Source organism: Eulemur rufifrons, chromosome 30 (genome assembly GCF_041146395.1).
Source record: "Eulemur rufifrons isolate Redbay chromosome 30, OSU_ERuf_1, whole genome shotgun sequence".
Taxonomy (NCBI): Eukaryota; Metazoa; Chordata; class Mammalia; order Primates; family Lemuridae; genus Eulemur; species Eulemur rufifrons.
Window position 1 is genome coordinate 98,977,591 of NC_091012.1, and position 14,596 is coordinate 98,992,186.

General features: G+C 52.6%; 1 protein-coding gene across 1 annotated transcript in view; it reads left to right on the forward strand.

Moving 5' to 3' along the window:
- The first annotated feature begins 1,617 nt into the window (after window positions 1–1,617).
- The window catches only part of FGD1 (FYVE, RhoGEF and PH domain containing 1), a 45,086-nt gene continuing 32,107 nt past the window's right edge, over window positions 1,618–14,596 (forward strand). The window contains exon 1 of the mRNA XM_069463293.1: window positions 1,618–2,729. Within this exon, the coding sequence (XP_069319394.1) occupies window positions 2,423–2,729 (307 nt within the window). The 5' untranslated portion in view covers window positions 1,618–2,422. The remainder of the gene's footprint in view (window positions 2,730–14,596) is intronic.

Here is a 14,596-nt window from a genome sequence, read left to right on the forward strand (position 1 = left end):
AATACTGGGTCTTGAGGTATCAATTTGAGAGTCATCAGCAAAGAGATGATGACTGAAGTCACGGGAGCAAATGAGGTAATGGAAGGAAAGAGAATAGAGAAGACAAGAATTCAGGCCAAAGCCCTAAAGAGAACCAACATTGAGGGTTGGACAAAGAGGGGCCTGGAAAGTAAAAGGGAATTACCAAGGATGTAGGAGAAAAACAAGGAGAGTGCATTGTCATGGAAGTGGTTTAAGGAGGAGGGAGTGGTCACCAGTGCCAGATGCTACTAACAAGCCAAGTAGGATAACCTCTGAAAAGATTCTATTGGATTTAGTGACAAAGGCCGTGGCGGACCTTGATGACAGAGCAGTTTCAAGCAAGTAGTGGAGGCAGATTGTACTGGGTGGAAAAATAAGTGGGAGGTGGGAAAATGAAGACAGTTGAGTGTAGGCAACTCTTTTGAGAAGTTTGTAGAAAAGAGAAGAGATGGGGGTGGTTGGAAAGGGAGAATTCTTGGTTAATTGTTTACTTGTTTTTAGATGGAAGAGACCTGCGTATGTTTAGATGCTGATGGGAAGGAGCAAAGATGAATCCCTAGGCTTGGTGGCAAGAAGTCAAGAGCTTCCTTTTTGATGGCTTCTGTTTATTCTGTGAAGTAAGAGGTAGGGTTATCTTCAGAGGGTTAGGGGGCAGACGGAGAAGTTGAGGGTTTGAGGGGAAGGGAGAAGGTTTGAAATGGCCGCAGTGGGGGATGGGAAAAAGAGCTGACTAGTAGGGTTGTGGGTCAGCACTGAGGGCCTGGTAGAAGCTGGAAACCGTGGGTTTATAGTGGCACAAATCTGTGAGGTTGAACAGTTTCCTTCAGCAGTGTTTAGCTGTCTTGGCACAGGCATGGAAAAGGAGGACAGTTGGACTGATGTAAGGTTGGGATGTTGCCAGGCAGATGCGACAGATCAGGGAACTGAGGCTATTGGTAAGAGTGACAATGGACCATGATGTCTGGTCTGAGCAGAGTGAAGAGTACCAGAGACAGGTCCTCTATAAGCCAAGCCCTAAGGAATCTCTGGAACATGTGGAAAGGCTTCTGGAAAAGAGAAGAAACAGTGAGGGGAGGGCCGGGCGCGGTAGCTCACCCCTGCAATCCTAGCACTCTGGGAAGCCGAGGCGGGAGGATCGCTTGAGCTCAGAGTTCAAGACCAGCCTGAGCAAGAGAGAGACCCCCGTCTCTACTAAAAATAGAAAAATTAGCCGGGAGTGGTGGCTGGCGCCTCTAGTCCCAGCTAATCAGGAGGCTGAGGCAGGAGGATCGCTTGAGCCCAGGAGTTTGAGGTTGCTGTGAGCTACGATGAGGCCACTGCACTCTATCCCAGTCGACAGAGCAAGATTCTGTCTCAAAAAAAAACAGGAGGGGTGAAGGGAGAAAGACCTGAGATGGGATAGAAGGGCAGATTTGGGGGATTGAGCCCAGAGACTTGTTGGTGTGGGCCCAGAGAGAAAGAAGGAATGCAGGCTGAGGGGGAATTTTTAAGGGGCAGAAGGAAGGCCTTGAGGGCGGTCTCAGGGAGAAGTGAGGCGGGACCGTGCGAGGGGGCGTGGTCAAGCGCTAATCCCGGGCGAAGGGGCGGGGCCCCGGTAACTGGGTCCCAGCGCCGCTGTGGCTGCGGCTGTCTCAGCTACGGCTCCCGGCTGCCCATCCCCCTTCTTAGGGCTCCTTCCCGCCCGCCGCCGCCGAGACCCAAGCTGAGGCTGGCGAGGACGGTAGAGCCTGGCCCGGGCCGATCCCCTGCCCCCGCGGCTGGAGCATCTTCTGGGAGGACTGGCTGAAGGCGAGCTCCGCAGCCCAGGCGCGCGGCACACACGCGCGCCCCCAGCCACCGCCGTCCTCTCTTCCCTCCCCTCCCCTCCCTCCCCTCTCCTCTCCTCGCCTCCGCCCCCAGTCTCCGCTGCGGCGGGAGGAAGAACCCTTTCCGACCAGCCAGGAGAGCCCAGATCGATTCCCATTCGGGGAGAAAGAAGAGACCCCCGCACTCGGATCCGACCAACCACTCGCCCCGGGGCCACGGAAGTGGCTCACTGGTCACAGGAGAGCCCGCGCCGAGCGTAGCCCCCCGACCCTCGCCCAACCGCAGCCGCACAGACAGCGCTCCCCAGCGGGCCCCCGGCCCCGCCGAGCCCACTCCCGGAGCGGGGCCGGGCCGGAGATGCCTGGCACGGCAGCGGCGGTGGCCGCGGCTGCTGCTGCTACTGCCACCGTTGCCACGGCTGCTGGCCCGGGCCCGGGCCGGGGGCTCGAATCTCCGCAGTGGGGCTGATCCCGCAGCCCCGCCCCCCGAGCCTGAGGCCGCTGCTCCGCCGGGCGCCCGGCCTCCTCCGCCCGCGCCTCCGCCCCAGGAGCTGGAGCCAAGCGGGGAGCCCGGGCCCCGCGCCCAGGCCCGGACCATGCATGGCCACCGAGCCCTGGGGGGCGCCGGGCCTTTGGAGCCCGAACACCCGGCCGCGAACCCCCCCGGCTCCGCTCCACCGGCCTGTGCCGACTCGGACCCTGGAGCCTCGGAGCCTGGACTGCCGGTGCGCAGGGGCTCAGGCTCAGCTCTCGGCGGCTCCCTGGATCCCCAGTTTTCCGGACCCTCGGACGCCAGCCTGGGCGCTGCTCTAGGCCCCCGGGTCTTGCCCTGCGGCCCCAGTCCACAGCACCATCGGGCCCTGCGCTTCTCCTACCACCTGGAGGGATCACAGCCTCGGCCTGGTGAGTGATCGAGGGAGCATGGGAACCCGGGCCAAGGGCCTGGTACTGGGAGCGGGTTCTTGTTCTTGGGCCCTCTAAGCCCCACCTCGGGGCTGGCCCTCTCACCAGGGCCCTCCAGGTCCCCTCATTCCCCACCCCAGCCCCTTGGCCCTCCGTCCAGTCCTTTCAACCACTATCCCTGTTTCCTCTCTCTGTCCCGTATGCCCCTCAACCTCTCTGACACCCTTCTCTTCTGTCTGCTGAAGCTAATGGGAGAGGGAACACTCCAAGAAAAAGGGGCAGGGTTGCAAGGCAGCAACGGGGATTTGGTTGGGGGACCCAGGGATTCGTTGGGGGAATAGGAGAAAAGAAAGGATCTCTTCCATTTGCCAAGCACCTACATTGTGTCAGGCACTGGACTAGGTGCTTTACATGCGTTTTCTTTTCAACTTCAGGAGCCCTCTGTGAAGTAGATATTATTAGTCCCATTTTGTAGGCGAGGAAACTGAGGCTCAGAGAAGTTAAGTAACTTGCCCAAGGTCACACAGCCAGTATGGAGCCAGGATTCAAAACCAGATGTATTTGTGTCCAAAGTCTGTGGTCTTTCCGCTTCCCCAAACTGAGGCTGGAGACCATGAAAGTAATGCCAAGCCTTCTGCTTATGTGATTTTCTCCTGTACTATTCAGCAGCCTTGGAGTGTGAGTGGAAAAAAAGGATGGTGGATTGATCCAAGGTTGGGGTTTTGCCAGGTGTGTGTGGTGGGAGGACAAGGGAAGGAGGGAGTAGAAGGTGCTGATGAGAGAGAAAGGTGGAAGAGGCGGGCCTTGGGAGTCAGGCTGGAGGAGAGTGCTGAGGGGGCTGGTAGGTAGGGAGACAGCAGAAGTGTCAACAGGGCAGGAGCCAGGGCCACAGGGTTGTTTTGTGAGGAGAAATCAGGATGGTTTCTTGGGTTTGAAGAGGTGGGGAGCAGCGCTAGGTCAGGCTGGGGCCACACCGCTACCTGGGAAGGCCTTTGCACTATACAGACCAGAGCAGCCCAGCAGGACCTCCCCCATCTGGGGACATTCTCATGTGGGCCTGCACCCAGGAGCCATGGAAGAAGAGCAGTGCATGTCTCCCCTGCCTTCCCCTGGGAATGAAGGAGTTGTTGAGCCTCTGGGGGCTCCCAGGGCTCACATCCCGGCTCCACAGGTCTTTGAGACTGTGGCCCAGTACCAGGTAGCAGTGGTGAAGTATAAAGCCTGGGCGGGATATGCCCCTTGCTGCTGTCATGACCTTGGGCTAGTCATGGAACCTCTTGAGAGATTCAGAGGGCTTCCTTGGTATGGGCTGGAGATAGCCAGCTGAAAACAGGCCCTTAACGCCCTACCCTACGTGTTGCTTCTGCTGGCTTTCCAAACTCACCTTGGCAGACACTGTGTGAAGCAGGCTACTCACTCCTTTACTTCAGGGCCTTCTTTCAGATGCCAAAACACACCACAAGCACTCCCACCCCAGGGCCTTTGCATTTACTTTCACTCTGCCTGGTGGCTCTTCCCCCAGCCTTCCATCTGGCTTGCTTCTCATCTTTCAGGTCTCAGCTCAAATGTCACCTCCTCCAAGAGACCTTCCCTGACCACTTTAGATAGGGCCATTTGTGAGTCTACATTGCAGCTGCCAGTGTGCTTCCGTCCTGGCACTTAGTACATTCTCAACTATCTTATTGTGTGTGTTTGCTTGTTTAGTGCCTGTCATCCTCCCCTAGAATGTGAGCTCCATGAGGGCAAGGGGATTACATCTGTTTTGCTCACTATTGTATTCCCAGCGACTAGCGCAGTGCCTAGCACACAGTAGGTGCTCAATAAATCCTTGTTGAATAAATGCCTGAACAGATACTAAAGGAGTACATAGTAGGCCCTCAGTAACTATTGCCTAAGAGAAGGACACTGAATTCCTGCCCTCCAGATACTTTTGGTCTGGGAGTCAGTAGCTGGGTAGTGTCTCGACCCCTCTGGCCCTCTGATCAATATGTGGTAGTGATTCTGAGCATGCCTTTCCAATCCACCAATCCTTTCAAATTGAAAATCATAATACTCTTCCTAAACCACTCCCCTCCTCCCCAAAAAAGAAACACAAAGTTCCCAGGATCCTTTTCCCCAATGAAGTCCCTGCCTCTATAATTGTATGGTGAGTGTCTCTCTCTTTTTTTTTTTTTTTAAATCAAGATGAGGATTGGGAATAAGAAGGATGTCAGGGAAGGACCTGGCCTCCCATCCAACCATTTGTAACTCACTCACTATGTGACCCTGGGTGAGTGACTTCCCTTCTCTGGACCTCAGTTTCCTGAGAAGGGAAAATGAGTGCCATGAGGAGTCCGTGAGATACTGGTTGTAAAGCCTGCAGCATAATGTAAATCCTCAGAAAGCAGGAGTTTTTAAAATTAAAATGAAATTAAAAAATAAGAAGAGAGAAAAACCTTCTGAAGAGGAGGCGGAGGAATTACTCAGGCCCTGACAAGGCGGGCACTGGGCCATGTGATTCACAGCAGCATGGGTTGTGAGAGGCCCGCCTCCCCCACTGCCCAGCCGGCCCAGGGGTAGGCACAAGTGACTTGCTTCTCTCTCCACGGGACTTGCCTATAATTGGCCCTAAGAGGGCAGGGTTGGCGGTTGTAGGGTGTGTGTGTAAGAGAGAGAAAGAGGGTTTCCTGAGCTTCAATTAAAGGGTTGAAACATTTTAGTCCACATGTTAAGATTTCCCTGGGCCTGCTGGCTTCCTCCCTCAGACTGCTGAGGCCTTTATTGAATCACCATCCTTAGGGCCCAGTGGCCCATCTTGGGGGTGGGGGGAGGCTTTTAAAATAATAATTATATCTTATCCATGTAAAGAGCTTTGAATTGCTTCAAAGTGCTTTCTCTTTTAGTTATCCTGATTCCTGGTGATAGGAGGGACAATTATTATGCCCATTTTCCAGGTTGATTAGACCTAAGGCCTCATTGCGTCAGTGGGACAACCCAGTGAGATGCCAGAGAGGGCTTTGAGAGAGCCAGAAAGGGGTTCCCAAGTATAGGTTTGTTTATAGGGATTTGAGGAGACGCCTACCCTGTTCCTCGGAATTGAGGCCTAGAATGTCCTTCGAGATGCTAGGCATTGGGGGGGTTGGTGCCTGACCCGAGCTCAGTCAAAGGAATTGCACCTGGTGTTAGAGCTGTTTTGTGGGTAGTGGGGGAAACTAAGCCAGTGGAGGGGCAGCAGGAGGGACTAGCTCCTTCAGATTTGGAGCCTGAGGCATCTTCAGGAACTCCAAGAGTTACAGTTGGATCTAGAAAAGTCCCTAGACACTGTATGGTTCTGGGCTTCTCAAACAGTGAGCATCACAATCTCTTGCTGACCTTAAAAAAAAAATGTGATTCCCAGACTCCACCTCAGAGCTCCAGAATCTTGGGGTTGAAACCCAGGAATCTATTTTTAAAAGCTCCTAAAGTGATTCTGATACACAGTCTAGTCAAGCCCATTTTCCAGATGGGGCAGTAGAAGCTCAGAGAGACAGTGATTTTTTTTTTCTTTTTTATTTCAGCATATTATGGGGGTACAAATGTTTAGGTTACGTATATTGCCCTTGCCCCACCCAAGTCAGAGCTTTAAGCGTGTCCATCCCCCAGACGGTACACACAGCACCCATTAGGTGTGTATATACCCATCCCTTCCTCCCCACTCCCATCTGCCTGACACCCGATGAATGTTATTACTATATGTGCACTTAAGTGTTGGTCAGTTAGTACCAATTTCATGGTGAGTACATGTGGTGCCTGTTTTTCCATTCTTGTGGTACTTCACTTAGAATGGGCTCCAGCTCTATCCAGGATAATACAAGAGATGCTAGATCACCATTGTTTTTTGTGGCTGAGTAGAACTCCATGGTATACATATACTACATTTTATTAATCCACTCATGTATTGACGGGCGCTGGGTTTGTTCCCACATCTTTGCAATTCTGAATTCTGCTGCTATAAACATTCAAGTGCAGATGTCTTTGTTATAGAATGTCTTTTGTTCTTTTGGGTAGATGGAGGCAGTGATTTAGCCTTGGGTGCTAGGGTGAGTCAGCATCATTAGGGTCAAGTGAATGCATGGGCCTCCCCCTCTAAGGCTTTTGCCCCAGGGCCCTATGTGGGCTTCCCTCAACTCACTCCCAACCCCAAAGGGAGTGTAAGTCAACCTCTCACCCACATAAACACAAAAACTGGCTGTCTCAGTTTACCCTCCCAGCTCTGGTGAATGGCTGCCATTTGGCAGTTTAAGTTGGAAGGCAGTTGCAGTTCTGGGACTCTAGGCAGAGGAAACCCTGGCATCATCAGTGCCCAGCGCAGGGCCTCTCCCTAAGGAAGGACACTAAAGGGGTGTCAAGAAATGGTTTGTACAGGAGTTTGAGGTGCTGTGAGCTAGGCTGACGCCACGCACTCTAGCTCGGGCAACAGAGTGAGACTCTGTCTCAAAAAAAAAAAAAAAAGGGTTTGTAGAGCTAGAGAGGGACCTGGAGGGCAGTTCAGGTAAGGTTCAGTGGGAGCAAAAGCACCAAGACATGGAACACTGGCACTGGGGGACAGGGCTGGTATTGGGAGACATGGGGCGGAGAGATAAGGCTGGCGAAGGGACTTTCTCCTGAGGGCAAAGAGAAATTATTAACAGGGGACTGATAGGCTCAGATTGGGTGTTTGGAAGTTCCCCATAGCTGCATGTGGAATACAGATGGAAGGGGAGCAAGGGTGGAAGTAGGGAGACAGGCAGGGAGTCCAGGATAGCTCCAGTTTTTTTTCTGAAACAAACAACCTGGTGGATGCTAATAGAGCCATCTACATACAAAAGGAGGAGCTGGTTGGGGGAAGATAGGCAATTGTAATTGAGACAAGTTGTATCTGAGAGGCCTGGGGGCAGATCCCTTCAGTCATTTGCATGTGGATTGGAAAGCTCAGAAAAAAAGTCAGGGCCAGAGATGTTTGGGAATTTTCACAACCTACGTATACCGTGGACCACCCAGTGGTTAATGGGGAGAGTATGCATGGTTCTCAGGGCCAGTCCCATCCTTGAAACAGACGTTGAGGGCAGCAGAGTAACCCTCAGGTGTATCATTCATTATTTGCACAAACTTTGCCTTAGAAATGCCTTTGGGGGGGCTGCAGTGGCTCACACCTGCGCCTGTAATCCCAGCACTTTGGGAGGCTGGGAGTATCACTTGAGGCCAAGGAGTTCAAGACCAGCCTGAGCGATATAGCAAGACCTAATCTCTATTAAAAAATAGAAAAAATTAGCCAGACATGGTGGCAAGCGCCTGTAGTCTGAGCTACTCGGGAGGCTGAGGCAGGAAGATCACTTGAACCCAGGAGTTTTGAGGTTGCAGTGAGCTATGATGATGCCACTGCACTCCAGTCCACAACAGAGCAAGATCCTGTCTCAAAAAAACAAAAAACCTTTTTGGGGAAGGAAAGCAGTTTTTAAAGCATATTTGCATGAAAGTGAGATCCATTTTACATACACCCAGGGTAACTGGCTATTGCAAAGAACTGAGGGAGTGCTCCTGAAAAGCAAATCAAACATCAGTAAAGTAAATTTGTGTGGCTCCCTCAATATTATCCCTACAGAGGGCAGCCTTGGGGGGTGCATAGAGGGGGTTTGCTCATGGAAAGAAGAGGGGGCTTTGGGCAGGAGGCTATGGTGGGCTCTGCTGGGAATTTTTGGAGTGCAGTAGTTTGAAATTCCAGGGGAGTGTCTGGGAAAAGACCCAGATTTGGTTCCTAGTCAGCTGGGGCATTCCAAACAAATACAACAAAATGTAAAGACTGTGGGTATCTGGGAAAAGGACTTCTCCAGACAGGACTAAAAGAATTGAAGTTTCCAAGTTGCAGATTTGTTGGCACCCCCACTCCTCGGCCCTTTCAGGGGCTTCTGTCCCTGGGGAGGGCCCGGCTGGGGCTGCCTGCTCCCTCAAGGGTGAGTGGTAGCTAACAATGCCCCAGACAGACATGGCTTTCTGGGGGCCAGTTAGCTAAATGCCTTAGGCAGATGTGGAGCTGGCCAGACGCTGGCTGGGTGGGGCTAGGACCTGTCTGGAATGAGGGCAGGAAGCGTAGTCTGCCATTGGCTAGCCCTGCTGCAGAGTTAAGTTCCCTCATCTGGAGAGAGAGCAAACATCTTTGGAGCAGTGAGTCCAGCCTCTCAGGGCTCCAGTGCCCAGTTCCTTGAACCTGGAAGGCATCACACCTCCAAAAGGTGCCTCAAGACACAAGGCTGGAGACAAAGCTGCAGGGCAGTAGCTGAAGGAGCCTCAGCACTGCTGGCTCTGCCTTGGTTCACTGTCCCTCCAGGCCTCCCTTCCCCTCTCAGGGTCTTAGTTTCCCCATTTGTAACACGTCATCATATTTGCCTGGCATATAATATGGCATCAATAATGCTTGGTGATAGAGTAAGGGAGAGTGAAAGAGGGGAGGAAGGAGGGCACTTCTTTATTTAACATGTGTCTGTTGAGTGACTACCATGTGCTAAGCCCTGTGCTAGGTGCTGGGTGGGCAACAAGACAGGCACAATCCCTGTCCTCATGGAGCTCATCCCTAACAGGAAAGACACACTACAAGTAATTCCAAGCACTGATGCTGCAGGAACACATGGTGGCAGGGAGCGGGGCAGGCAGGCAAAAGAGGACACTTGAGTTGAGACCTGAAGGATAAATAGGAGTCCAGAGGTAGGGAGAAGCAGAAAAGCAGTTCAGGCCACGGGAACAACATGTGCCAAAGCCCCAGGCGGAAGAGAGCACTTTCGAGGAACAGACAAGAGGCCATTGTGGCTGGAGGGTGGGGGCAGGGAAGCGTTCAAGAGCTAGGCCTTCCTTGTCCTTGTGCTCAGAAGTTTGGAGTTCACCCTGAAGGCAAGAGGAGCCCTTCACAAGGCTGAAGAAATGGAAGGAGGCTGTGTTTTCCGAAAGCTGGCTGTGGTGTGGAGAATGCCTCATGGAGGGCCCTGAGGATGGGAGGGAAATCAGTTAGGAGGCTGGGGCGGGGGAAGTGGATTCGGGAATGACTGAGGAGTCAAGTCTACAGGACTTGGGGCCCGGTTGGAATTTGAGTTGAGGGAGAGGAAGAAGTCGTGGAGAAAGCCCCCCAGCCTCAGACTTGGGCAACTGGGTGAATGGAGGTGCCCTTGCTGGAGTAGAGAAAGCCGGGGGAGGAGCAGACCAGGGGCTGTGGAAGGGGTGTGTTCAGGAAGCAATGAGGCTGCGGAGCCTGAAAACAGGACATCTAGGTGACAGCGCCCAGCAGGCATCAGATGTGCCTGTCTGGGCCCCAGAGTGAGGGCAGGAAGGTGAGGGGCACAGGTGTGTGGCTGAGGCTGAAAGGGATCAGCAGGCCCTTCTGGTGCCAGCAGCTTTTAGCCCTCTGTGGCGCTTCTCATGGCCCCTGCAGGGAAGGGGTTAAGGCACAGAGGGAAGGCGCCTGTGGAAAGCGGGAAAGGCGGAACTGGCAGGGCTGGCCCCTGGGAGCTGCAGCTGGCATAGAAGCCCTTCCGCCCAGGCCTGCTAGGCCCAGGCCGCTGCCGCCCACGCCACCGCCTTCGCCTTCACCGTCACCTTCCCTGAACCCCCTCCAGCTTCTTTCCAGCTCCCCTAGTCCGGGCCTCCCTACCTAATGCTTTCCAGGTGTGGACGCGGCCCCTCCCCCACCCCGGGCGCTGGGGCAGGGGCAGGGAAGGCTGGGTCTCCTTCCCTGTGCGTCTCTTAGGCACGCACAGAGCTTGGGATCTCCCTGACTGCTTCTTGCTCTGAAGAATTCCCTCGGGAGTCTCCGTTTGGGCCCTGTGTCTCTGGCAGGGGCTGGCGGTGGGAAGAGCCCCCAAGCCCCAGGTCTGCCGCTTTCTAAAGTTTCATGTGACCTTGGGCAAGTCACTTCACGCCATGTTCAACAAATGGCCTTGGCCTGCCCTCTTTATCCCTGCCCCTTTACCTCTCTGGGCCTATATCCCTCACTGACTCCCATGCCCTATGTGGACCTCTTTGTCTCTGTTTCCCTTCTGACTTGTCCTTCCTTTTTCTGTCTTCCTTTATATCTACCTCTGGGTCTCTGTAGTTTTTCTGTCTTCTCCCTCCTTGTCCCAGTGTCTTTCTCTTATTATCTGCCCTTTTTCCCCGTAATCCCTTTGTCTCCAACTCTCAGATTTGACCAGGCCTCTGGTGGATGTGAAGAGAGATGGGTGGGTGTTGGGGTCCCTGAGGTCAAGGCAGGGGTCAGATGGACCATCCCCCTAGCAGCTTTGCCTCACAGGGAGGGGAATCTCAGCCAGCGTGGCAGCCCCAGCACCAGCACCGGGTAATTACTGCCCCCAGTGCTCCCAGCTGCAGCTCCACTCCCTTCCCTTCCTGTCCTCTGAAGTCCCCAGCTCCTCCCGGGGTTGGGGGGGTGGAGCTACCACCCGCTAGCTATCCTTCTCTGGCCTCTGGTCCAGAGAATCAGGGAGGAGGTGGCCAGGCCCTCACAGTAATCAAGCGACTGGAAGAGGGATGGGCTGCTGGTGCTCTCATGTAGCTTCAAGGTTTGTGTGTGCACGCGCGCGTAGGTGCCTGGCTGCCTGGCCGTCTTTGTCCCCGTGGGTCTGTTTTGTGTGTGTCTTAATGTTCTTGTTTCTGTTTGGCTGTGTGTTGGTTTGCATGTGTCTTTGGGTTTGTATGTGTTGTATATCACCTTGGCTCTATCTAAGCCTGTGGGAGGTTCCAGATGTTTCTGTGTGTGGGTCTGTAGATCGTGTGTGTGTCTGTTGGTTTCCGTGCCTGTCTCTGTATGCCCCCTACTGTAGGTCTGTGTCTTGATGGTGGTGTTGGTGGTATGTTTGGGGAGGTGCCTGCCTGCCTGCCTGCATCTTTTGGTCTTTCCTGTCCCTTCTTCCTGCTCTGGAGCCTTCTTGCAAACCTGGGATTCTCTGCCCTTCAAACATACACTTCACCCATACCCCCTCCCCAGGATCCACACTTTTGCCCACTTTTCTTCCCTTGTCTGCAGGATGGTTCCCAGTCCATCTATACCTGTAAAAACACTCCATCCTGGATGGCTCAACTAAAAAACGCCTCCTTTAGAAAGTCTTCTCCCCTGCCCCCTCCAAATGTGATTTCTTTCCCAACTCAGCAAACATTCACTGAAGACATGCTCTGTGACTCTGGACGCAGACACACTTAGGATCCAGTCCTAGCTCAACCACTTCTAGCTGTGTATCCTCAGTTATTTTGCTTCTCTGTGCCTCAGTTTCCTCATCTGTAAAATGGGGCTAATAGCTCAGAGGGTTGTTAGGAGGATGCCATATGGGAAAGCATCAACACAGTACTTGGCCCAGAGTAGTGTTCAACAAACAGTTGAATCCCCATACCTTATATTCTCTGCTAAAAAGTGAACAGCTTGAGTTCCAGAGATTTCCCAATGTTTTTATAATCCCCTGCTCTCCAGGCATCCTGCACAGGGAAGAAGGTGAACTAGGCCAGAAAGAGCAAAAGGCAGATTCCAATTCAGGGAACTCCTTACAAGTATTGCGTGAGCCAGCTCCCTGAGACTGCTCAGGCCCAGAGGAGACTGGGCCCTTCTAGAGGGTGGGAGAGGGGACCTCCAAGGCTCCTGCCCAAGGGCTACAGCATGGCAGATAGGGCAAGAGGTAAACAGCAGAGGTGGAAGGGGGCCTTAAGGACCATCTAACTCAGATATTCAATGTGATGGCCCACAAGTTGATTTTGACTCACGAGTTTCATTTGGCCTGCTCACAGTTTTTAAAATTAGGGGATTTCACATAAAAATCTGGAGTTCTGGATCCTCTTGAAATATTGGAAGATCTGACAATATAGGGCCCCATTACTTCAAGGTGACAACTGGATGCAGGAGAGGAGCTTCTGTCCCTACTTTAGGTGAGGCATATGCTCTCCAGTTTACCCCAGTCCCCACCATTCCGTATTGCCTTATACTATCCCTTTCTACACAGAGTTCCTTAATTTACACAAGGGTCCACACTTTATAGAAACATCCTTCACTTTACAGAAGGGGCCTCACTTTACAAAACAGAGTTCCTCCATTTAACAGGTGAGTCTTCTATTCTGTCAAAGAGTCCTTCATTTATAGACAGGTCATCCATTTTACAAAAGGGTCTTTATAGAACTTTCCGCACTTTACAGAATGTTCCTCCACTTTGAAGAAGGCACTTCCATTTTGCAGAAACTTCTCTTTATAGAAAGGACCTTTTTGTCAAAGAGACTCCATTTCACAGAAAGTTTCTCCATTTTGCAGGATGGAATACTCTTTAGGAAGCTCCTTACTTGCCAGAATGGCTCCCACTTTCCAAAAGTGTCTTCATTCTACAAAAGGTGCCTCCATTTTTCTGAAGAGTCCTTATGTTCAGAAGACTACTTGTTCAGGAAAGGAACCTCCAAACTACCCACAGTGTTCCTGTAAACAGCTCCTTCTGCACGTTTCACACTTGACAGAGCCTTACATTTGAACTCTCAGAGAGAACATCTGCCAGGCCAAGCAAGGCGCAGTATGGCCTTGAACGTGAAGTGGGGCAGTTGGGCTGAAGCTCACATTCTAGGGGCAGGTGGGAAGAGGTGGGGCAGTTATGCCTTTATCCCTTGCTTTTTTCCTCAAGCTGAGGGACTCCTCTTCCCACCACAGGGCTGGCTTCCCAAAAGGCACTTTCCTTTTTGCTGCTGTTCTTCTCCACTCCCTCTGTTCCCTTTTCCCCACCCGACCGCACCCCCAGGAATTCAGCTGTCCCTGGGGCCTACCTCTCAGCCAGGAAAGGCAGAGATTTGAGGGCTGTAGGGAGAAGTTTGTATGGCTGTCGGGAGGCCTGAATGCTAGGGCTGGCTTCTGCCCACCCTGATATCTCACTGATTCCTCACAATGAGCAGCGCACACGTATTCTCCCCATTTTGCAAATGGGGAAATTGGGGTCCAGAGCTATGAAGCCACTTGCCTCAGGACACCAGTGAGTTAATGGCCAAGGTCCAGTCTGGGGCCCTAATAGCAGTCTTGAGATTAAGCCAAGGCTACAGCTGGGAGAAGGGAGAGGGGGTGCTACTGGCCAGGGAAGGGGAAACGCTGGCAGCTGAAATTCTCAGAAAGAGGTGAGGGAGAAGCAGGGTGCAGTGCCAGTGGAATGGACAAAAGGAGGAGTCTTTGTCCTCAAACCCAGCTAGAGACTGGACCCACTCTGCCAGTAAACCCAAAAGCATGTGCTCAGGACACCTGCCAAGCAGGGGCACGCAGCAACCTTTGGAATGATTTTGCCATTTCAACAACAATAAGTTGTCATGGGAAAATTCAAACCTCAGCTACACTTCTTGACACTTATTTCACAGTTTGGTGTGGTTTGAATTTTGAATTGAATTTGAATGGGGGAGACAGGGCACCACTGTCTTTTCACTACCCTGACGCCACTAATAGGAATCCCACCCTGATCTTCAGGCTGTCCTGGGGAGTGGGGCTGGGATTTGTGTCAGTCTCTGGCTGAGTGTGTCTGTCAGTGTACCAGCAGCTTTATGTTGGGTTGCAGCCTGCAGCCGGTAGGTTTCCGTATCTGTGTGTATAGTTTTGTGTCTTTGTGGATATGTGATTCTGTTTGCTTTTCAAGTTTAACCCACATTGCTTTGTGTATGTTGGGAGACACTGTGCTCTTGCCCTTCATTGTCTCATAGACTCCTCCAAACTAGGGAGCTTCTCTTAGTATCCTATTTTCCACACAAGGAAACAAACTCAGATGCAGAGGCTTGCCCAGGCCTGCACAGCTAGTAAATGGCAGTGCTGGGATTTACACTGGGGTCTGTGTGACTCCTAAGCCACCTATTCCTAACACAGGTGCTACAACACCTTCATCCGTGTAGTCCAATCA